The sequence below is a fragment of the Herpailurus yagouaroundi genome, unplaced genomic scaffold, assembly GCF_014898765.1.
Source record: "Herpailurus yagouaroundi ecotype Mexico unplaced genomic scaffold, PumYag 201, whole genome shotgun sequence".
Lineage (NCBI taxonomy): Eukaryota > Metazoa > Chordata > Mammalia > Carnivora > Felidae > Herpailurus > Herpailurus yagouaroundi.
The window spans coordinates 4,009,413-4,033,139 of record NW_024412432.1 but is presented as its reverse complement, the minus strand read 5'-3'; the positions used below and the strand labels follow the sequence as shown (position 1 = coordinate 4,033,139).

At 42.8% G+C, this 23,727-nt stretch overlaps 1 protein-coding gene across 1 annotated transcript; it reads right to left on the bottom strand.

Moving 5' to 3' along the window:
- Positions 1–22,535: 22,535 nt before the first annotated feature.
- GAS1 (growth arrest specific 1) lies at positions 22,536–23,725 on the bottom strand (the record flags this gene model as incomplete). Its single annotated transcript, XM_040450180.1, has 1 exon — positions 22,536–23,725. A coding segment is annotated over one exon (960 nt), but the record flags the coding sequence as incomplete, so codon positions are not given.
- Between the last annotated feature and the right edge of the window lie 2 nt (positions 23,726–23,727).

The window sequence follows — 23,727 nt, the reverse complement described above, 5'->3', positions numbered from 1 at the left end:
ATAAACATTTCTCCAAATAAAATGTACAAATGGTCAAGACACACAAGAAAAAATGCTTAATATCATTAGTCATTAGGGAATTAAGTTATAATAACAATGAGATACCATTTTTTACCACAAGGATGGCTACAATGAAAACCACCATTACAAATGACAGTGAGGCTGTACGACAGGTGGAAGTTTCTAGGTTGCTGGTAGGAATGTTAAGCAGTGCATTGGAAAACAATTTGACGGTTCCTAAAAAGAAGTCAGGCATAGTTATTATTTGACCCAGCATTTTCATTTCATGTATCGCCTCAAAGAAGTGAAAATACACGTTCACACAAAAACTTATGAATGAATGTCTGTAGCTGCATTATTTGTAATAGCCAACAAGTAGAAACAACCCAAATGGCCAACAACTGAGGAGCGGACATACAAAATGAGGTATGTGTCTGCAATGGCATGTCATCTGGCCGTAAGAAGGAATGAAGTTCTGACACACGCTAATATGGATGAACGCTGAAAACGTTATGCTAAGTGAAAGAAGTCAGGCACAAAAGAACACATATTATATGATCCTCTGCGTATGAGATGTCCAGAACAGGAAGTCTACAGAGGCAGAAAGTGGATTAGTGATTCCTTAGGACTGGAGAGGGAGGGGCTATGGAATGAGTAAAGAATGAGTAGTGATGAACACTTGCATTACTTTTTAGGGTGATGAAAAACTCTGAAATGAAATAGCGGTAATCGTCGCACCATCCGGGGCACAAACTAAAAGCCACTGAGTTGTACGCTGACAGTGACTGTAATTCTGTTTGCCTGCCCACAATTGATTGTGGCTCAAGGTGTGTTTGTTGTCTGGCTGGTTGGTTGGCGTGTGCTATGAGGGAAGGATGTAGTCTGCCATCCTCGGGGAGGGATGAGATGATTTGGGAAAGTGTCTGGAAGTCACGAGACCCAAGGTGGTTTTGAAAGGGTGAAAAATGGGGATTGAGCTGCAGGACTCTGGGGAAAGGAAATGTAGAAGAACAGGAAAGGAGTCTCTGACCGTTTCTCACGAGCCTGTCTCGAGCATCCCTGGATGTTATTATCAGTCCTAAGTATCAGTCATCTGAAGTTGGGAAGGGCTGTGTGTAGTGAGGATGTGCTCCGAGTTTTCCATTTATTTTCAAAGTGTAGGGGATCCAGTTGGGAAGGTGCATCCGGAATGATCTAGATTTGCAAAAAGAGCAGGTTTGGAAGGTCCACCAGGAAGCGGAAGCTGAAAAAGTACATGAGATACACAGGTAGGGGCGCCTGGGTGGCTCAGTCAGTTAAGCCGCTGACTCTTGATTTGCGCTCAGGTCATGATCTCACGGTTGGTGAGTTCAAGCCCCACATTGGGATCTGTGCTGACAATGCGGACGGAGCCTGCTTGGATTCTCTCTCTCCCTTTCTCTCTGCCCCTCTTCAGCTTGTGCTCTCTCTCAAAATTAATGAATATACTTTAAAAAAAAGGATACACAGGCAGTCGAGTGACAAAGTTACTGAATCCTTACTACACATAAGCCACAGTGAAATATCCAGCATTCTGCGTCTGTGGCGACTACAGGTTCTATGTGACGGTGTTTGTGAGTATACGCGTGTGCCGTGGGTGGTTTATGTGCATATGTGTGCATGTGCATGCAGGGGTGTGTGTGCATGTGTGCGGCATGTGTAGCTGGTGAAAGCCAAATGTTCTTTATTCGCCTGTTTGAAAATGCGTCACAATCTCACTTTTATTAGGCTGGAATGCTGTCCACCAAAGATTATTTTATAATTTCAACTAATGCTTACTTTTTTGTTTGTTTTGAATGGACTTTAGTTTTTAGAACAGAAACGGATTTACAGAAAATTTAAAACAACAGTGGAGAGAAGTCTCATCTGTCTCCTCACCCAGTTTGCCCTGCTGTGAACATCTTACATTTGTGTGGTGTATTTGTTACAATCAATGAAACAACATGGATCAATTACTACTAACGAAAATTCATAGTTTGTTAGATTTTCTTTTCTTTTGGGTTTTTTTTTTTTTTCCTGTTCCAGGATTCCCATCCAGGATACGTTATATTTACTTGTTATGTCTCCTTAGGCTCCCCTAGGCTGTGACAATTTCTCAGACTTGCCTTGTTTTCTATGACCTTGATGGTTTTGAGGGGTACTGGCCAAGTATTTTGATGTTTCACTTTCTAAAACGGCAAAAAATGATTATAACAACTAATGCTTGCTGAGCATTTCATTTACGGTGTCTCTTTTGATACGCACTGTCCTTTCTGTCTTTGGAGGATTACCATTTTTACGGTTTCACAGGTGGGGAAACTGAGGCTTTCTTTTCTTTCCCAGGACACGTTTCACTCGAGAAGGCAGAAACTGAGTTAGGGCAGGAGGTTGAGGACAGAGATGCATATTTTAAACCTTAAAAGCAAGTTTCCTTTTCCGCACTGCAGCCCTCAATGACTTCCAATTATCTCTGCCCACGAGGGCAAGCGGACCTTTTCTAAAAAACAATTTACACCTTTGAAAGTTGCCAGATTGTGAGGTTGCTGATCTCGTTCTTTCAGAAGCCTGCTTCTCCCTCCTCCACGCGGGTCGTTCAGAACGCAGGTTGCAACAGTATGTCACGCCACAGAGACCTGGGAAGACTGTCCCCGTGTCAGATCCTACAGCGACAGCAGAAAGCGGCCGGCTGTCTGATGGCTCAAGCCCCACCCCTCTCCTTCAGCCCAGTCGCTTACAGGGCAGTCACAGTTAAGCCAACCGTCTGACCATTTTTTCATAAGCGAGCAGATAATAATTCAAAGGCCCGGGCCAAAGCAACCTCTCTGAAAAGATCTTATGAAATCATTTCTTTTTGCAAATCCATAAAAATCGCCTCGGACTCCTTATCAATAGGAATGCTTAGAGGGAGCACAGAAGTCGTTGGATTATGATGTGCTCGTTTTAATGAAATTCCTCTCCTGCTGAGAAGTTCCCTGCAGATTTTCCATATTTCAGCCTGGGAAAGGTTTGATGCTTTCCTGCCAGTGCCAACAGTTAATTGAAAACATTTCAGGATAAATTCAGCTCTGGGGCCAACGCTTGGAGCCCGTCATTATTCTTAGCAATAATAGAGGAGTAATACAATTATTAATAGGCATGTTGTATCCTCTTAAAGTGCCCGTGGGTTTATGAACCGTGTCTTCGATATTCTTTCTAAAACTCCACACAAAACCTTGAGCTAAGAGACTGGGAACTTAGGAGAAAAAGAAGCTGGGCTGCTAAATTATATAGTTCGGCTCTTCCTGTTTTGTCGTGGATGCATGGTGGTAGATGATTGCTGTTTTTCCCCAAAGTGCTATTTTCAAATCTGGCATTGGGTTTTGAGAAATACACCCTTATGGATATTAAAAGAGAATGTCTGTAAACAATGGCAAAACCATTTACACAGCTGTAACTGTGTGATGTTTTAAGATGCTGCGCGCTGGGGAAACTTACGTTTTGACACCATCTATCAACATTGAATTGGCCTTCCATGAAAAATGCAGCCTGTTTTTCCCTCTGCCTGCTGTTTGACTATCTCCTAAACTTAGTCGGACAACACGGAAAACTGATATTTGGTAGTTGTTGCCAAGACGAATTTGTCTTACTTTGTAGTGTGGCTTGGAGTGTTAATTCTTTTGTTAACACCTTCCCATCTTATTTGAAAACCTGTGGTCAGATCTTTTCTTGAAACTCAATCTCTCCGGGGTTCTTGTGGAAACGTTAGGATCAGAATCACATCCCCGTCCTGGGTGCTGTCTGGTAAAAAGAGCAACCAACACCGTCCAACCTTCCAGGCTTACCACCCTCTCGCTAGGACTCACAGACCAAATGTGTATGAAGGAAAGGTTGCCCCACAGAGTATTAGCCGTATTGTTTTCAAGAGCAACACTACAGCTTTGAATCTCTAAGACAGCATTCCAGTGATGTACCAACTTTTTGCTTTCTAAACATTCATAAGAATTTTACCTACATGCATACATTTGAGATGTACTTTTTAGTTACTATATATCCATTTTATTTATTTGTTTTTTTTGAAGTTGAGGGGCGCCTTGGTGGCTCAGGCGGTTGAGCGTCCGATGTCAGCTCCGGTCACGATCTCGCCGTTCGTGAGTTCGAGCCCTGCATCGGGCTCTGTGCTGACAGCTCAGAGCCTGGAGCCTGCTTCGGGTTCTGTTTCCCCCTCTCTCTCCGCCCCAACCCTGCTTGGGCTCTGTCTCTCTCTGTCTTTCAAAAATGAATAAACATAAAAAAAATTTTTTTTATGTTTATTTATTTTTAATTTTTATTTTATTTTATTTTTTTTTAAAGAGAGAGCAGGAGTGGGAGGGGGCAGAGAGAGAGAGAGAGAAAGAGAGAATCTCAAGCAGGCTCCAAGCTGTCAGCACAGAGCCCTATGTGGGGCTCAAACTCACAAACCGTGAGATCATGAACCGAGCTGAAATTGAAAGAGTCGGACGCTTGGCTGACTGAACCACCCAGGTGCCCCAACATACCCATTTTCTGCCTAGGGAAAACTGAGACTCACAGTGTAAGTGGCAGGAGGGGTTACAATTCTCACATGCTCCTGTTTCTTCTTTGACGTCCTTTCTAGAGGGTAAGCTCATTAAGGGCAGAGAGAGTTCCATCACTGCTTTTGTCTCCTCTGCCTAGAAATGATACTGAACTTTCACTGAATAAATGACTGAATTTTCTGGTTCTTCTTGACTCTTGCTTTTACTTGGGGAAACAAACCCAATTAGAAGTAATTTTCTACTTCATTAAACTATGATGGTTTGGTTTTTGTGGTGAGTGGTTCTATAATAAGATCATTTTAATTCAAGATGCATAACAAGTGCTTTGGGGATATTCTCTTAGATGTTAGCCAGGAAGGTTACTGCTTCCATAGGGGGATTTAAGGACTCTTCCTAAAACTACACCAAAAGATGCTTCTGCTCCATCCATGGAAGCCCGTCATCCTTCAGCTTATATGGGTGTTCCTCAAAGTGTGGTCAATAGAATCTGTGGGGATGTTGGTCAAAAACAGTTTCTCGTGCCCCAGCCCGCAGAGGTTCTGAGTCAGTAGGTATAAGAGAGAAGCCCAGGAATCTGCTTTTGAACGCCCCCCAAAGAATCTTACGCCCGCTGCAGTATGGGAAACGCTGGGTTAAAGTTTTGACCCCTGTGATTGAAGATGGCCTGAGAAGGAGCCATCGTCATCCACAATGCGATACTATCATATGCTGTGATGGTTACTTTAGGGGAAATGAGCTTTCTCGAAAACGAAGCCTAACTAAGGAATACATCTGCAGGAGCTGGAAATAAATCAAAACAGTGAAAGAAATAAAAATTTGACTGCAAGCCTGGCACCTCTTTTTCTTAACAGAAATGGTCTCACAGTTCTGGAGGCTGAAGTCTGAGATCAGGGTGGAGAAGGGTGGAGTCCTTCTGGGGGCTGTGAGAAGGACCTCCTCCATGCCTCTCCCCCGGCTTTTGGTGGTTTGCAAAGCATCACCCCATCTCTGCCCTCCTCATCACGTGTGCATGTGTGATGGTGTCCAAATTTCCCCTTTTATGAGGCCACCAGTCATGTTGGTCCATTCCCGTATGACTTCTTTTTAACCTCACCAATTACATCTGCAATGACCCTATTTCCAAATCAGTTCACGTCCTGAGTTACTGGGAGTTAGGACTTGCACATACAAATTTGGAAGGGAGAGACCCGATTTAAGAAAAAAACATCCTCTCTCCTGGACAAGTAGGCACCAGGGACACTTGAACTCGGTGGGGCCGATGCCAGCCCCAGGGCAGGTTTGTCACCTCTGCGTGCTGGGGGCACAGAAGTGTCCCTGTGACAGCAGCCACATCAAGAGTGAAACAGACTGTCCAATAGAGTCTCAACCTGAACTAGCCGGTAAAGGGTACATAGTGGGGGAGTGAAGCCACTGGCAGAAGAACTGAGGAGACCAGAGTAGCAAAGACTGAAGCACATAAACTAAGGAGGAGGGCAGAGAAAGTACTGTCCCTGGGGCCATCGCAAAATTTCTATATGCAGAAGCTCAGGGGAACCAGTGACGAGGGAGATTGGGAAACTTCCCTCGAAACGGTGCTGACTTAGCAAGCATCTTATTTCCACACAGCTCATGTCAACATTTGTTTGGATGGCTGGCGGGGGAAGTTGAGAGAACTATGGGGGGAGCAGTAGCACCCCCCCCCCCTTGTGCCGTCCCTGCTATCCGTTGCTGGCCAGTGATGGTGATAGCGACCAGGGTAATTATGCATGTTTTCGCAGCGTGTAGCTTAGTTCCTGGTACCTATGAAATACCTTAATGAATACTGCTTGAATGAGTAGCTAAGGCCTCACTGAAGACCAAGCACGTTTGCTTCCTGGGACAAACATTCTCACCGATGACATCACGAACAAATTAAAGTCAAATGGCAGGCCTGCAGTGTGCTTAGTTGCCAAAAAGAATTTATTCCAAAAGGATTAATCGGATTGGCTCTGGGATGTTTTATAGACTCCATAATGGGAAGGGAATGTTCACTATGAGAGCCAGCAAGGGAGGCTAGATGCTGGAGTCACACATAAAGGATCCTTAAGTTTTATTGCTAACCAAAGCTACCTTGGCCACTCTTTCCCAATGGGGAAATATTTATATCAGAAGCTGGAGAAAACTTTTGAGGAACCGATACGTTTGAAGTAACCCTGTCCCTGTGACCGGGATAGCATGATTTGTGGCTCCAATAATCATAATATTGCTTCCCATTTGACTGGGTGTCTGTGTGATGCAGGATCAACTTTATAGGAAGAACTCATTTGGTCAGCATTCTCCCCTCTTCTGGAGCTATTAGGGTTGATAAGATCATCTCCATATTCCAGTGACAGTAACAGCTGTCATTCACTGACCATCTGCTCGTGTTCCTGCACATGAAGATACAAAACCTCCATTCCTGGTTCTTTAGGGAGTCCTGGGTTTTCTATAAGAATCCACTCAGTTCTGGGGCACCTGGGTGGCTCAGTTGATTGGGCGTCCGACTTTGGCTCAGGTCATGATCTCACAGCTCGTGAGCTCAAGCCCCGCGTCGGGCTCTGTGCTGATAGCTCAGAGCCTGGAGCCTGCTTCAGATTCTATGTCTCCCTCTCTCTGCCCCTTCCACACTCAGGCCATGTCTCTGTCTCTCAAAAATAAATAAACATTAAAAAAAAAAAAAGAACCCACTCAGTTCCTAGGGCACCCTTTTCCCCACTAGTCCCCTCTGCATCTAATTTTGTTTTTCCTGTGTTCTCATTCCCCACTTTGCCTTTTGAATCTGTTTATCTACTCCAGCTGTTAATCCGCAGTGAGGAGAAGCTCTTCTTGAAGCACACCCCCACCCCCATCACTTTAAAAAATCAAGAGTATCATGAGGGGATGGCAATGTGGGATAGAATGTTATAAAAGTTTCATAGGAAAAAAAAATAGAAAAAAAAGAGTTTTATAGGTGAAGGGTATGCATGTAAGTTCCATACAACAGATAATTTAAGGGGATGTTAGATGTTCCCTATTCTTGTTTCTTCTTGTTGTTGGATCTGATCTTGTCCTCGTTCTCACTCTCTTCTCTTACTTCTGACTTCGCCACTACAAATTATGGTTCATTTTTCATAAAAAGCATTTGAATTATCTTTCCGTGTTCTCCAGTCAACCTTTTCATTCTGAAGCCTCCCTCCCTGCCCTCGCCTCAACCTATCAATGTCCTTCCTACATACACAAATTCCTCCCTCCGAGGGACTTTGGTTCCAGCTGGGAAAGTAAGTTTTCTCACTTCCCTTTGATCTCATAACAATTCTCTAAGGAAGATAATTGATTACCAGTGTTTTGCTTCTCTGCAAAGAAACCAGTAATATGTATTGTGCACTCTAAGTACAGATAGATTGCAAAGAAAAAATACCAGTAACAAAGCAGAAGAAACAAGTTATATGATGTATTGGAAGAAGGAGGAAAGGCTTAGGAAAAGTTATTGTTTTCCTTAAGAGGACAGAACAGAAACTGATTAACTTTCGGCATTGAGAGAAAATAATGGTTGTATATGGGTTAAATTTAAGGATGAACCCTGGAGAAAAACAAAAATGCAGTGTATGACTTCTAAACAATTAGGGACGGGGGAAGACAGTAAAACATGACATGATTAACCCAAGGAAGGCAATCAAATTGGGAGCAGAGGGAAAACAAAGTAAGCATGGTGAATTTAAAGTACAAAATAAGAAGATAAGAATGAATTGAAACCAACCAGTAACCAGTAAATGTGAATAGATTTAAATTGCCCGTGAAAAGATACAAGCCCTATTGCATTAACACAAACAGTATGGATCAACCAACCAATGAAACAAAACTCACCCCACCCAACTATGTGTTCTTTATAAAAACTAAAATAAAAGAACATAAAAGGATTGAAAATGAAGAAATATAAGAAGTTATATCACACCCTGAAGAGTGTTAAAATGTATACGAGTAGGGTGAAGCAAATTATGAAATAAGATGTGCATTTTGATTTTATTTAAATTATAGAAAATATTGGAAGGTAATATGTAAATGACAGATTATCTCTACGTATTATTATTTTAGGCGCTTTTTATTTTCATCTTCTTGATTAACTTTATCTTCTACACTTTCAATGTGTATGCATTACCCCGTAAAAAAGAAAAGGCAAAGTGAGGTTTACTTCACAAAAAATAAATAGCATAAGTTAACAAAATAAAAGCGGATGCAGCAGCATTATGATAAGAAAAGAATACAATAAAAGACAGAGGTCACTGAAAGGGCAAAGTGTTATGGTTCATGTTGTTGGAATATATTTGGAGTCATAAAGATAAAATGGTCATGTAACTAAGTGCATTTAACACCAAGCTCTCAAAACGGATGTGCACCACTTGATAGGAACCAAAGGAGAAATTAATGAATCAACTTGGATGATTCCACAGAATCCACAATAAAAGACTTTAACATACCTTTTTGAGAAAACAACAGAAAAAAAGATACAGAGAATTCTGATAATTAAATCGATATACTGGTAAACGGAGGGGCAGGGGATGAGTGAAATAGGTAAGAGGGATTAAGAATACACTTATCTTTTATATTAATTTTTTAAAAAGTAATCTCTACACCCCACAACAGGGACTCACACCCATGACCCAAGATGACATATAAGATGCTCTATAGATTGAGGCAGCCAGGTGCCCCAAGAGTACAGTTACCTTGATGAACACTGAGTACTATATAGAGTTGTTGAATTGCTATATTTTACACCTGAAATTAAAATAGCACTGTATGTTAATTACGCTGGAATTTATAAACAAATAAACAAACAAACACGAAAATATGAAAATAAATTGATATACCCATTGTAAAAAAGGATCCTAACAGAATCACAGATTGCACCCTCCCTTCTTATGGACCTAAAATATGCACAAAATCTTTGACCATATTCATAGCCATAAATGAAATAGCATTAAGTTGCAAAAAAAAAAAGCAGAAATTACTAGACTCTGTTCATTAATCATTTTGATTAAGATTATATAATGAGAAAATAACACCTAAAAACTTAAAAACATAATCTCGATAATTCTGAGGTTAAAGAGCCAGTCAAAATGGGAAGGATGTACTCTTTGCAATGAATGACAATAAGGGAATAACACATCAGAGTCTGTACGATGTGACCTAAAAGTTGTACAGAGGAAAAGTAGTTTCAATAAATCAATTTATTAGAAAGCATGAAAAAATGAAAATAAATGAAGTAGCCGTTTAGTGCAGAAACCCAAGAAAAGAAGAAAACTAAAAAATAAAGTAGAAGAATGAAATGAACAAAGGCATAGCTGGAATTAATAACAGAAGAAACAATCACAGCATGAATTTCATAGATGAAACTTAAAATTTGCTTCTTCAAAGGACCAATAATATAAACAAAATTTCAGAAGAAAGAAGGTATGTAAAAAGTTAAGAAAGAAGGAACATAAAGAGAATTTGAGATTAAAAATATGAAAGAGAATATTGTGTGCAATATAATATTAGTATGTTAAAAATATGAATGAAAGCAACTTTATTTTATAAAAGTTTAAATCACCAATAGTAGCTCAGGAAGTAGAATTCCTCAATAAGCCAATAACCAGTAACAAAACTGAAAAAAATTTCCTTAATTTGATAAAGCATGTACTAGAAACTTATATCAAGCATTACAGTAGAAACATTAGAAGTATACCCCCTAGAGTCAGCATACAAGAAGCATGGCCACTTATTATCATGTTCTCCTATTTAACATTGTACTGGCAATCTTAGCCAAAACAATATGTCATGAAAAGTAATTACGATGTATAAATATTCTAAAGAAAACGGTATCTAAGTAGTTTTCAAAAGTTGTGTACAGATTCCTGAAGGAATCTTGTCTTGAGGACAAGACTCTTTCAGGCATACCGTGAGATCAGAGCTATTTTCATTAATAATCTCAAGGCACTATTTTCTTTGTGCACTGTATTGACATTTGTTTCTACTGATGGAGCAAAAGTAATGATGAATAAAACTGATGATGATTTCGCACAAATCGAGGCAATTATACCAAACTGAACCAGTCATCATATTCGTCACTGTCAAGCTTGTAAGCTATAAAAATTCAACAGGTTTGGGGCGCCTGGGTGGCTCAGTCGCTTAAGCGTCCGACGTCAGCTCAGGTCATGATCTCACGGTTTGTGAGTTCGAGCCCTGCATCCGGCTCTGTGCTGACAGCTCAGAGCCTGAAGCCTGCTTTAGATTCTGTCTCCCTTTGTCTCTGCTCCTCCCCTGCTCACACTCTGTTTCTCTCTCTCTCAAAAATAAAGATTAAAAAAAAAATTCAACAGTTTCACCTAAGAATCACCTTAATGAAACAATAAAAATTTTATTTAATCTTAACACATGAATACACATCTTTTCCACGGTCTATGCGATGAAATGGGAAGTACATTTAAGGCATTTCTGCTGCCTAAAATCACTTATGTGATTGTTTGAGATGTAAACTGAATTAACCATTTTCCAAAGGATACCATGAAAGAATGACTGAAAAGGAAGTGATGTTTATTCAGACTTGGCTATTTGGCAAACATTTTTTTCAGAAAGAAACACAATTCAAGGAAAATAACAGAATTTATTGCCTCTAGTCTCATTTGATCTTGCATGGAAAAATGAGAATTTTGGAAAACTTGTACCCTGAAGTATGAACGTAATGTATTTCCAATAATTAGAGAATTTTATAATAATATCAGTGGTGATATTAACAAACGTTATTTATTTAATATCAGAAAATAAAATGCGTCAATATTTGGATTATCTTCATAAGCCAGTGACAAATATTTTTTAAAAGACCAGTGGACGATGTTACAAAATCATGCATGGATAAAAGATCCATTTATAGAACAAGACAGACCAGCAGATTTTAATGTCACAGACTATGAAATGTTTATTGATATGGCTTGAGATTCTGTCTTACAACTAATCTTTAAAAATCTACCACTTATCGGGGTACCTAGGTGGCTCAGTTGGTTAAGAATCAGACTCGATTTCAGCTCAGGTCATGATCTCACAGTCGTGAGAACAAGTTCCACACTGGGCGTGGTGCTTCCTTGGGTTTCTCTCTCTCCCTCTTCCTCTGCCCCTCCCCCACTCATTCTCTCTTCCTCTCTCTCTCTCTCTTTCTCTCTCTCTCTCTCAAAAACGTTAAAAAATAGAAAGTAAAAAATAAATAAAAATCTACCACATGTTGAGTGTTGTTGTATATCAAAGAAGCATGTCCACCATTATCTGAAAAGACTATGACATTTTTCCTACCTTTTGTAACTACATACCTAAGGCCAGATGTGTTGTTGTTTTGGAAAATACACTTAGGTTTCACTGGAATATTTTTCATGTTAGCATGTAATAGATTATTATGATTTTTCAATCAACTGTTAAATATTTTTACAATTTATGTTTCAATTTCTGTTTTGTTGAGAGAGAGTGTGTGTGTGTGCACATGCATGTGCTCGAGCAGGAAAAGGTTAGAGGGAGAAGGGAGAGAGAATTTTTTTTTTAAATTTTTTTGCAATGTTCATTTATTTCTGAGAGAGAGAGAGAGAGAGAGAGAGAGAGAGAGAGAGAGAGAGAGGGAGACAGAGCACCAGCGGGGGAGGGGCAGAGAGAGAGGGAGACACAGAATCCGAAGCAGGCTCCGGGCTCCCAGCTGTCAGCACAGAGCCCGACTAAGGGCTCGAACCCGTGAGTTGTGAGATCATGACCTGAGCTGAAGTTGGACACTTAACTGATGGAGCCTCCCAAGCTCCCCAGGAGAGAGAGAATCTTAAGCAGGCTCCACACCCAGCACAGAGTCCAACTCAGCGCCTGATTTCATGACCATGAGGTCGTGACCTGAGCCAAAATCAAGTGTCGGATGCTTAAGTGACTGAGCCACCCAGGTGTCCCTGTTTTCATTTCTATTATGATAAATATGGATATATATATATATATATAACCCACTGTGTAGTAAAGAAGTTAACCTTACCTAAAAAGAGATCTGGTCTTTACTCTCAGCTTCTAGGAGGTAATTTTTGTTTGCTTAGAGGCCTTGGATTAGCCGGATGGTAAGGATGTGATTTAAGTTGAAAGCTGGCCACATCTTAGGGTGGGGCTGACCAAATCAGAAAGGTCAACAATGTGATTTACGGGTGTCTAGGTATTGGTGTACCTAGAGACTGAGATCGATGACAAGAGCAATCACCCGGTCATGCCTGTATAATGGAACCCGAATAAAAACTCTAAGCCCTAGGCTTGGGCAAGCGTCCCTGGTTGGCAACAATCTGTGCCTATTTTCGCACCAGGAGAGTACACAGATGCTCTGCGTCTGATACTTCCTTGGACTTCCCTCTACAATGTTTTCCCCTGTTGATTTTCATATGTATCTTTTCCCTGCGACAAACCGTAACCGTGAGTATAGCTTTCATGAGTTCTGTGAGTCCTTTTAGAGAATTACTAAACCTGAAGGTGGTTTGGGGAACCCCCGAAGTTTGCAATTGGCGTCAGAATTTTGAGCAGTCTTAGAAGCTGTGTGCCCCAACGCTTCCTACCCACGTAATGAAAGCTAGGTAATTTTTAAGAATATAAAGTTTCCTAAAACCAAAAAGTTTGAGAAACATTAACATGTTTTCTATATGTGTAGAAAGAAAAATCTCTTCGATTTTCTAGCCAAATAAATGGCTCTGCCAGTAACAAGACCCTTAAGATATCGACAAAGTATTTAGATACATGATCTATGTTCAAAAACCAAGTTTCCTATACACCAGCTATAATTAATTAGCTAATATGACCATCATCATCATCATCATCATCATCCAACATAAACCAAAGTACCTAGGAATACATCTGAAAAGACCTGAATGAAATAAATGCAAATAAAACTCTCAGTAAGACCTGTTTATGTATCAATGTAGCATTTTTCCAATTAGAGAAAAACTCACTACTATAAAGGTGCCGGGGGTCTCCATATTCACATATGAATTATATCCAATGCAAATAAAATCCCGATAAAAGCTTTTTAAAGAAATGCTGTGACTGATTCTAAAGTTCTTTTGGAAGACAAAAAGAACAGTAGTAAGCAAAGTGAAATGCTTTGAAGTAGAGGAAAGTAAAGAAATGGTCCTACAAGGTAGCGAACCACATTGCCAGTCTTTTGTAAATAAAATAATAGAACAGGATTTCAGGTCTCTTCTGGCTTTTTGATTCTAACATTCTATAAATTCTGAAAATTAAGGCTATAAACTACTTTCTTATTTCTCTTTTTCCTATACAGCCAGCAGAAGATGTGAGGATAGAACCCAAGGACATGATTCATTATTGTGGAAGAGTGTTTACAAATTGGCTTCCATAATTCTCCCCATCTCTGGATGCAGTTGGACTTTGACTCTCTTCCCATTAAGAGCTGGAGTCTATTTCTCCACCCCCTGGAGTTGGGCATGGTCATGTGATTTGCTTTTTCCCTGGGACACTGGCAAACGTGATGCAGGAGCAACTTGAAAAGTGCTTGCACCTTGGAGCTTCTTCTCTTGCTGCCCTTGGAGTCCAGCTGTCATGCGAAACCTAAGCTAGCCAGTTAGACACTAGGGACCCATGTCCCAGTTGTCCCCATCACATCAGCCAATTGCCCGTCATGCGAATGAGGCCACCTAGAACCAGCCCTATCCCACCTGACCCATCAGCTAACTACAGCCAAGTGCGTTCAGAAAAGGTCAGAATTCCCCAGCTGAGCCCTGTCCAAGCCGCCCGATCACAACACTGTGAGCAAATAAATGATAATGGGCAAGGACTGCATTAGACAATTTAAATGATATAAGAGGGTGTTATTTATTTCTAGATCTTACTGAAGGTTATTTTAAAAATAATATGCAATTATGTGATTAATTTACTCATTAGGGTAATTTGTTTTCCAGAATATAATAGAGCATTTCATTTTGGCACATGTCAAGAATCAAGGTACATTTTAGCTCCTGAAAGTGCCATGGCAGTTTTTGACTTAGCTCTTCCATTCTGAAATTCACTAGAAGACGCCTGTCCAATAAACTGCAAAATTATAAGATTTAATTGTTCCACTTGTAAAGCACATAAAAAACCAGACTGATTAGTCATTGATAGAGAAGTATAGATTTTCCCCACACATATCGGTGAGGCAGGGACACGCTTTGAGAAAGGTAAGACACACAAAACACTTAGTGAATGGGTAGAGGGAAAAGAAGAAGGTATGTTCTACTCTTTAGTAAATGAAGGATGGTCTCATTACGACGCCCGAGGGAGCGAAATTCAGAAAGCAGTTTCCTAGCAGGGACCACACTCCCTGCAGGCAGGAAGCTTTGCTTTTTGGTTCCCTGCTGTAGTCCTTGGCTCCTGGTAAGTGCTCAGTAAACACGGATTGAGTGAATGAATGAATGAATGGAAGATCTCCTGAGGCTTTTCTTGCTCTCACATTTTTATGTTTTTATGATTTATTTTCATCTGTCATATGCTTTTTCAAATAGAGCGATTTTACAGTTTGAATTATGTTAGGCTTCAAAAACCATCACTTTTTCTTCACAAGAATTTGAGGTGTAGTGAGCAAATGAGGAAAAAGATACGTTCCTGTGAAGTCGAGGTAACTGGGGACAGTGATCACAAATGCTGAACCTGTACTTTTTTATTTCTTCCTTATGGCTCTGAGTGTTATTATTTTAAAAACATTTTAAAGCTGTATTTTTTAAACGTTTATTTATTTATTTATTTATTTATTTATTGATAGAGAGACAGAGTGTGAACAGGGGAGGGGCAGAGAGAGAGGGAGACACAGAATCGGAAGCAGACTCCAGGCTCTGAGCTGTCAGCACAGAGCCCGACACGGGGCTCAAACTCACGGACCATAAGATCATGACCTGAGCCGAAGTCGGATGCTTAACCGACTGAGCCACCCAGAGGCTCCGTATTTTAAAAACATTTTAATATGAAAGTAGGATACTGTGTATTCATTAATAAAATTTGGGAAACATAAATATACAAGGAAGAAAATAGTGATTATCTGCAATACCACCACTGCTAACATTTTAGCACATAGATAAATGTCCTATAGACAGATGGTTAGGAAAAATCATTTGAATTTGGTGCAGCATTTCAAAAGTGCATGGGCTATTCAGGCTTTCTGTACTTTGAAAATCAATACAGCACAAAAGCTATGATCTTAATCTCTCGACACAAACATGTCGATTGCATATGCTATTCATTGAATAACCACAGTTATGAAAACATCAGTTCCTCCATCCTCAAAGTGGAAATAATAGTGAAAGGAACACAAACATGTTGTAATGATGACATTATACATATTGTGCATGGCATACTGTGCGTGGCACATCATAATCACTCAACAATATTAACTATCATTATTACTCTTATTTTAATGCAGTGGCATAATTTTGATAATTTTTTATTTTCCTCCAGACAGTTTTGATTATAATTATCATTACTACCATTGCTATAATGAAGAAGATTTTGGTCACTTCTATTAGAAACCCAGTCAATTCATCTTACTTTTCAAGATTTATTCATAGTATTGGCCCCTCTAAGCATTTTATATTTAGGTGGCCATGACCGGAAATTTGATTATTCCTGGTTCCTGCTCTTCCTCGGGCATCTTTGACCTTCTCTAACCCCTCCTGAGATTCCTTTTCTGGGCACTCTCTTCCACTCCCCACTGCACTTCTTTGCCCGTGCACTTGTCCTTGGGTGCGTCACTTGTAGAGTTTTAACGGTGATTACTGCAAGAGTCTGACTTCTGCCCCAAGCTTCAGGCCTGCGGTTCGTTTCCTGTAATACACTGCCAACTGGGATATTCTGGGTATCCTGGACTATGACTTGCCCTCCAAACTTTCTTCCTCTGGGACAGAAGATGGCCTCATCCACCAATTGACTGAGCCAGAAACCCAGTAGTCGTGTTGCCCCCCTCCAACACTCCGTGTTTGACCAATCCCAGTGTCTTGAATCTGCCTTCTCTCTCCCCTCACGGTCTTTGTCCACTGGACCTGGCAGTACCCCCACCCCTACCCCCTGTTCTCCCAGTCTCTGGTCTTCCCTTCTGCAAACTGTCGTGTACTCTGCTCAGGAAGATGAACTTCTGGAGCTGTCAGCTAGGAATTCCCAGACGCTTCCCGTGTGCGTGGTGTAGCCAATGCCTAGCAGGACATCCAAGGCTTCTGTGGCCTGGTGTTTACTTACCCTTCTTTCAAGCCTTGTTCTTGCTACTTCCTACTTTATGCTGTGACCATTGCAAAGGGTCACCACCTGCGCGCACACAGTATCCTTTTCCATCCCCCCTTGCCTTAGCACATGCGGTTCCCTCTGGTGGAAGTGTTTTCCCACCTTTCTCCTTGCCAATTTCCTATCCTGCCTTCAGACTTAGCTTCAGCATCACCTTCCCCAAGAAGCTTTCCTTAAACCCAATGTTGGGCCAAGTCATTCTATCATTCTCCTCTGGGCTCTTTATTTGATGCTGAACATATGTGTGTGTCTGTCTCCCCATCCTGACTGCCACCTGTCCAGGGACAAGGTATTCCATATTCACACTGGTGCCGCCACAGAGTAGAGGCCCAGAGAGTGCCTGTGGAACCACAGCTCATTCTTTCTGTTCCTCATCCCTTCCCCTCACCTGGTGAGGGTTACTCAGTCGTTAGGATTAATCATCCTAAAATCTTCTTTCAGTGATTGTTAATAGGTGTCCTTACCTGACAGGTAAGAGGTCTCACAGGTTCAAATTAAAGGCTGGCTGGCTGGCATTTTTGTAAGAGAGATATCTACGGGGGGGTCCTCAAATCTCACCAAAATGTTTTGTTTTGATGCTTAGTAACATCAAATCAGTGATAAAATACATGATAAGATTTGGCTGTGAGATATCGTTCCATTCTGGTATCCAAGAACACACAGATACCCTATACAGCTTATAAAATCTGAATGGAGAAATAAACATGTAGGAATGTATATAGATTAACCAGGGAGCATAGGGGTGTCTATCAAGTTGGAAACGGATAATACCATTCTATTTTTTGTTACAGGTTGAAGATGTCCTTGATGCAACCGTGTATGTTGACCTTTTGCAGATTTGGCCACGGAATGGTTTGCTTAAGGAGAGCTCATCGACACTACCGATCGTGCATATCAACACCACTGAGAGTAACGGATTCTTTGATCTACTTTAGGAAAAGCAAACTTGTAGCCCCACAGAATCACCCAAATTTAGTTTTGACAGATGCCGTGTCAAAAAATGGAGACCTCTGCTTTCTCTCTGGTACCCGGAGCTCCTGAAATAAGGGAAGGAAGCACTCTGAGGATCTCAGCAGCCCTTCCGGCTTCCGTTGCATGCATATCACATGGGGTTTGGAGGTAGTCCTCCGAAATATTAGCCGAAAGCTCCCTCAGAAAGCAAATCTTTCCCACATCCTTCCCTGCAGTTCCTCTTTAAGAGGGTGTCAGCATGGCTGAAAGAATGAAGTGGCCGTACATTGTCTGGCTGTGCTATTATGTGCTTAACATTTCCATAACAAAAGTGCCACTCGACTTCTCCCCGATTAATGCAGCTCGAGGGCTCTTGTCGGCCTTTAATAAAACATTGTTGAAATCATTTATTTAGAGCCCCTGGTTACTAGTGGGAGAATGACCATCTTTGTGCCAAAATATAGTGTATACAGTCCACTATTTTGTAGTAGATCATTCTGTTATTTAAGAAATTGATTAAATGGATGCCCTAGAAGGTATTTATGCTAATAGCACATTACTTATGTCATTCAGATAGTCAAGGGTGAACCTTTTCAACTGTCCAGGAGAGACAATCCCTCACATAGAATACAGTAACATCCAACTTTACTTAACTCACAAGGCTGCCAGACCCGCTGGAAACCCAGCCCTCCCAGAACTACTCTGGGGCCACGAGGTGTTTGTAACAGGCTGCCTCCCCACAGCTTGCTTTGGGGAGCTGGCAGAAATGGGGTCAACTGACGCCGTTTCCGATATTCCTTAGTGTAAGAGGCCAAAAACCAGATAATGTGCACTTTTCCTTTTACAGGTCCAAAAAGGGATCCATGAGGTTAAATCTGAGAACTTCTGTCGCGGAGCCCAGTAAGCTAATGATACAAAGCCAAAGTTCGAAAGTAGAAAGCTTTTAGTGCAGAGCTTGATGTCCCTGAGGGTTCTTGTGACGTTTCTCTCTTTTTATTCTATACAACATGGCGCTGCTGGATGGGGTGGGGGGTGCGAACGCAGGAGTGATGACGAAGGGCACCCCACTCCTGTGGGTTCTCTTGACTCTTTGAGAAAGATGCTACCGGTTCTGAGTTTGTGTCTTCATCCGTGCGGGTCCCGTTGGGAGAGCCATGGTGCACCCCGGATGTGTCGGAGTGTGGTGGCCCCTTAAGTTTGTGGCAGATGGCCCCAGGATCTGCGTCCTTATGGACACTTGTCAGGACCGTGCCTAAGCACAGGGATGTCCTGTTGCTCAGGAGGAGAATTTAGTCCCCTCCAGCCATTTTTCCCTCTCACATATGTGTATTGCTAGCATACATTGCTATAGATTGTTAAAAATAAACAGAGACCTTATGTTATGTCCATTGTGGTCATAAACAAAAGCGTTGCTGTGTGCTTGGGTGAGCAGTGAAGCCTGAACCTCCTTCTATTTACTGTATGGTCACTGTCAGTTCAATGAACTGCCTCCTTGTTCTCCACCATTGTCCTACACTCCCTTAAACATTTGTCACTGAAGTGCCTCCAAAAGACAAATAAACTGTCACTGAGAACGCAAACCTGCTAACGGGGGAAACGGGGCCAGACTCAAGGACACATGATTTTACGTGAAATCCAAAAGGAGTTCCTTGCGCCCTTGCAAGACTTCTGAGAAACAAGGCCCTTTTTGAGAATCCCCAGGAAAAGCCAGAGATACCTTTTTCTTTCAGTAATGGTCCTTCCAGGCATTCTCCATGAGACATTTGGCCGTCTCAAATGTCCAAAATTCCGAAAGGTTCCCCAGAGAGCATGAGATATTACAGATGTCCACATCTGTAAAAATTCTTTCTGCCTCGGAGCAGATGGCAACATACAATCCCATAGCCAACGTTTCTAACATCTCAGCAACCTGTTCTGGAATCCACTAGGTCTGTAGAGGGACCAGGGGGCTCCTGGGCTCTGGTATAGAACTGTTTAAATGAAAATGAGCCACCGATCAATGTTCACTTTCTTTAAGGAAGAAAGCATAAAGCCTCGTGTCCTCTCTCCCCAACAGCGAGCTGTGTTGATTTATTCCAGGCAGATGCTTTTGACAGGACCCTGTAAAATCAAGTCGTGAGTTTATTGTACCAGTTAATTATCAAGCCTTTTCTAGTGCTAATGCCTTTTACTTCTTACTGGGGAAAACTGGGCCTTTTACTGGGACAAAGACTTAACTTTTAGTCAAGAATGTGTTAAAATAACAGGAGATAGAGATGATTTAAATATATTTAAGGACAAATGCAGGAGCATTGCTAACGCGAGGTTTGTAAAGAACGCTGATTTCATTTACAAGTCTCTTGGAATACTCTTTGTTCACTTCCCAAAGAAACAACGCTTCCAGCTTTGTTTTAACAATATGTGTACTCAACCATTCAGGTGACCGAGGGTTGCAGCCACAGACCACCCTACAGCTATCTCAGACTTTCTGATGCTACACATACACCCATCTTGGTTTTAGATCCAATAAGAAGTGCCTTGAAGCTGTCCATAAAAGCTGGGAAAAGAGAAGAGTTAGAGGCAAAAGAAACCTGGAAAGTAGGGGTGGGAGTGGGGGGGGGGGGGAGTTGGAAGGGGGCATAGCTTTGTTAATTACTTCAGGCAGCAGAGAAATCTGGTTATGTTTTCTCAGTACATGTTAATATCATATAAAGAGACACGAGATCTTGCTAATCTGTCGACCCCCTCAGACAAAGTTTATTTGTGGTGACTTTTAAACTCCTGACTCGCCTTCCAATCACCGCGTTTAAAATGAAAAGCTTTAAATAAACACCAGGAATAGAAGATAAATAAACTTCTTTTCCCTCTTGCAAGTGCCTAGCTTGGCGAGGTTCAGACTCAAATCCCCAGAGGACAGAGCGCTCTCTTTTGTGTTAATGTTTAAAAGATTTTCCAATGCCGGAGTTTATTCCTACTGCAAACATTTCTATTTACAAGGTCAAGTGTATCAGCACTCGACACAGCTTAAGAGTGTAATTATTTATCTAAGGGCGTTTGAGTGCAGATCAGTAGCTCTGGCGGGAACCCAGCCTTCAGCCCACTGCTAAACAACTCCTCACAACAATATTACAAGTTCTGGGGATTGTTCCTCTCCCCAGTGTGTTTACTTTTGCCCGCCTGAATGTTTTGTACCAAATTTTTGTACTTTTTCAACAGACGTGTGAGAATGACTTTGAAGGGGTGTCCCAGGTTTCCTAAGACCTATTGGTAACAGATGTTATTGGCATGTTTGATTGTATGAGAATGTCTATAGCTAGATAGGGACACTCCTGGAGGAGGGGCTTGGGGGGGGGGTGTCTCAGTGGAAAAGGGGGGAGGGGTGAGAGACCTCTGGGTTATCCCCAAATTGTGTAGAGAAGAGTTAGAGGCAAAAGAAACGGAAGACACTATCTGGGAGTTCTCTCCATAAAGGTAAAAACCAACGCAGGCCAGTCAGTTTTATTTTAGCTGCTTCATTTACACATGTCTAATTGTTCATTAAATTAGAGGCAGAAATAATAGCCCTCATTTCTTGTCTTGTGCTGTATTTTAATTTCAGTTGATGGTTGATAGATTTCCCCGGGGCCCCTCCACCCCCATCCTTACCCATTATTGGGTAACCCACAGTGTAACTCTGGAAAGTAACTACACCATATTCATTATTTAAAAACTCTTTACTGATGTACATATTTTAATAAAACAAATAACCAAAAAATACACAAAGCCATAGTTATTTAAAACATAGGACTTTTTTTTTTAAACGATGTCTATAAAAATACAATGTTTAAGGCAGTTTGGAAATGCATTTATACATTTCTACAATGTCCATAAATTCTCTTGAAAATAACAATGTTAACTTCAAATCTATAAAATACACTGTACATTTTAAGACTGTTCTAGATAGAGCACACTTCACAATGGACTGTGGGTTTGGATCCCTGGTGACGCACGGATTCTATACATTTCAGGGAGGAAAGTGTAACATGGTTGCAGATTTAAATTTTTAATTTCTTTTTAAAAATAAATTATTTCTGAAGCATACAATTTATAAAAATTCTATATACACAGTACAGCCACTGGTAACAAATCCCAGTTTTAATACACTTTATATAGAAGTACCAGAGTTTAGCACCCTGATAAAAGCAGAGGCAATATATTTTCTCCGCATATTTGTACATACAATTTGATGTAAAGAACAAAAATGACAAGACAAACATCATAAGAGGCTTTCATAGATGGCAGTGCACAGCTCTTTTACATAAAAAGTTGCATTGTTCAACACCACTAGCAACCCTTTAGATCAGCATCTTTTTGACCCTTAATCCTAAGAAATGTGCTAAGAGATCAGAGTGGTGGCAATGAAATTAAGGTCAAGGGCTCAAAGTTGCCCCAAACGAATTCAGGCATATTAACCCCTTGCCATTCCCCGGGGGGCCCGCCCAAACAGAATTCTGAGCGCTGACCAAGAGTAAACAAATGAATCAGTTAGTGGGACTTTTCTGTTTACTCACGATTGCAATGTCCTCACTGGCCACAATAAAAGTCGACACCGGCACTCCCCGCCCCCCCCCTCACCCCGCACAGTTAAAATGCTAATAAACAGCCCCTTTGCAAATGTAAATCTTCCTTCAAACTTCTGCTCCAAGCCCACTCCTTTGAAACTGTTAAGGCCCCACAGGTCAGTATCCTCTCTCCACATCCCACCCACCCACGCCTCCCCCATTCCATCCCCGGCATCCTAAACTCTAGCTAGGCCGGTTTCCGCTGGGCAGACGAGCTGGGAGTTTCTGGAGCCTGGAATGGGAGGGGGAGGATGTCCAAGAAGTCATGCTCGGGAGAGGACACGGGAGAAGTGCCAAGAGTCGTGCAGGAGAGACCCGCTAGGCAGAGTCTACTTAGTACACGCTTTGGAAAGTATCCAAACCATCCCCTCGGTCCCCGTGCCACAGGTGCCCCGGCGCAGGCCCTCCCGCAGCCCACGGCGGGGGACTCCAGGGCTAAAAGAGCAGCTGCAGCAGCGGCAGCAAGATGGAGGCGAGCGGGGTCCAAGCGCCTCCGGGCGCCGAGCGACCGCCGCCGCTGCTCCTGCGCCCCGGCCCGTAGGGCAGGTCCCCGCGGCCGCCCGTGGCTGCAGCGCCGCCGCCCGGGCGCGCCGGGTGCGGGACGCCGTCGTCATCGTCCAGCGGCTGCTCGCCGCCCGCGCCCCCGGCGCGCTGCTCGTCGTCGTAATCCTCGTCGTAGTAGTCGTCCAGGCCCCCGTCCGAGCCGCTGCTGCCCGGGCCGTTACCCAGCTCGGCACCGAAGCACAGGCGGGCCATGTTCTCCTTGACCGACTCACAGATGGGCCGCTCCAGGCCGTCGCACACGCAGTCGTTGAGCAGCGCAGCCTTAGGCACGGCCAGCATGTCCTCGATGACCGTGCGGCACTCGTCGGTGCAGCGCAGCCCGTTGAAGAGCTTGCCGCAGTAGGTCAGGTAGCGGCTGAGGGCCAGGTTGCAGCGGCTGTCGCGGTCGCAGCGCCGCCGGGCCTCGGTGCAGCCCATGACCCCGCCCGCGCCCGGGCCGCCCGCGCCGCCGCTGCTCGTCCGGGGCAGGCACGGCTCAATGGCGCGCTTGGTGGACTTGCAGTTCTCGTCCTGCGCGCAGTCACAGTCTTCCAGGGCGGGCCCGCGGCGCGTGTGGTTGAGCTGAATGAGCGCCGAGATGCAGTGGCTCGGGCAGCGCCAGCGCGACGAGAACGAGGCGGCCGAGGCCGGGAAGGCGGCGGCGGCGGCGGCGGCCCCCGGCGCGTCGCCCCCGCCGCGCTGCGCCAGTACGGGCGCGCACGCCTCGGCGTACTGGTTGTAGGCGTAGCTGCACTCCGGCTCCCCCTGGCACTGCAGCAGCGCCTGCCAGCAGATGAGGCGGCGGCCGTGCGCCAGCCCCGAGCCCCGCGGCGCCGAGCCCAGCAGCTGCAGCA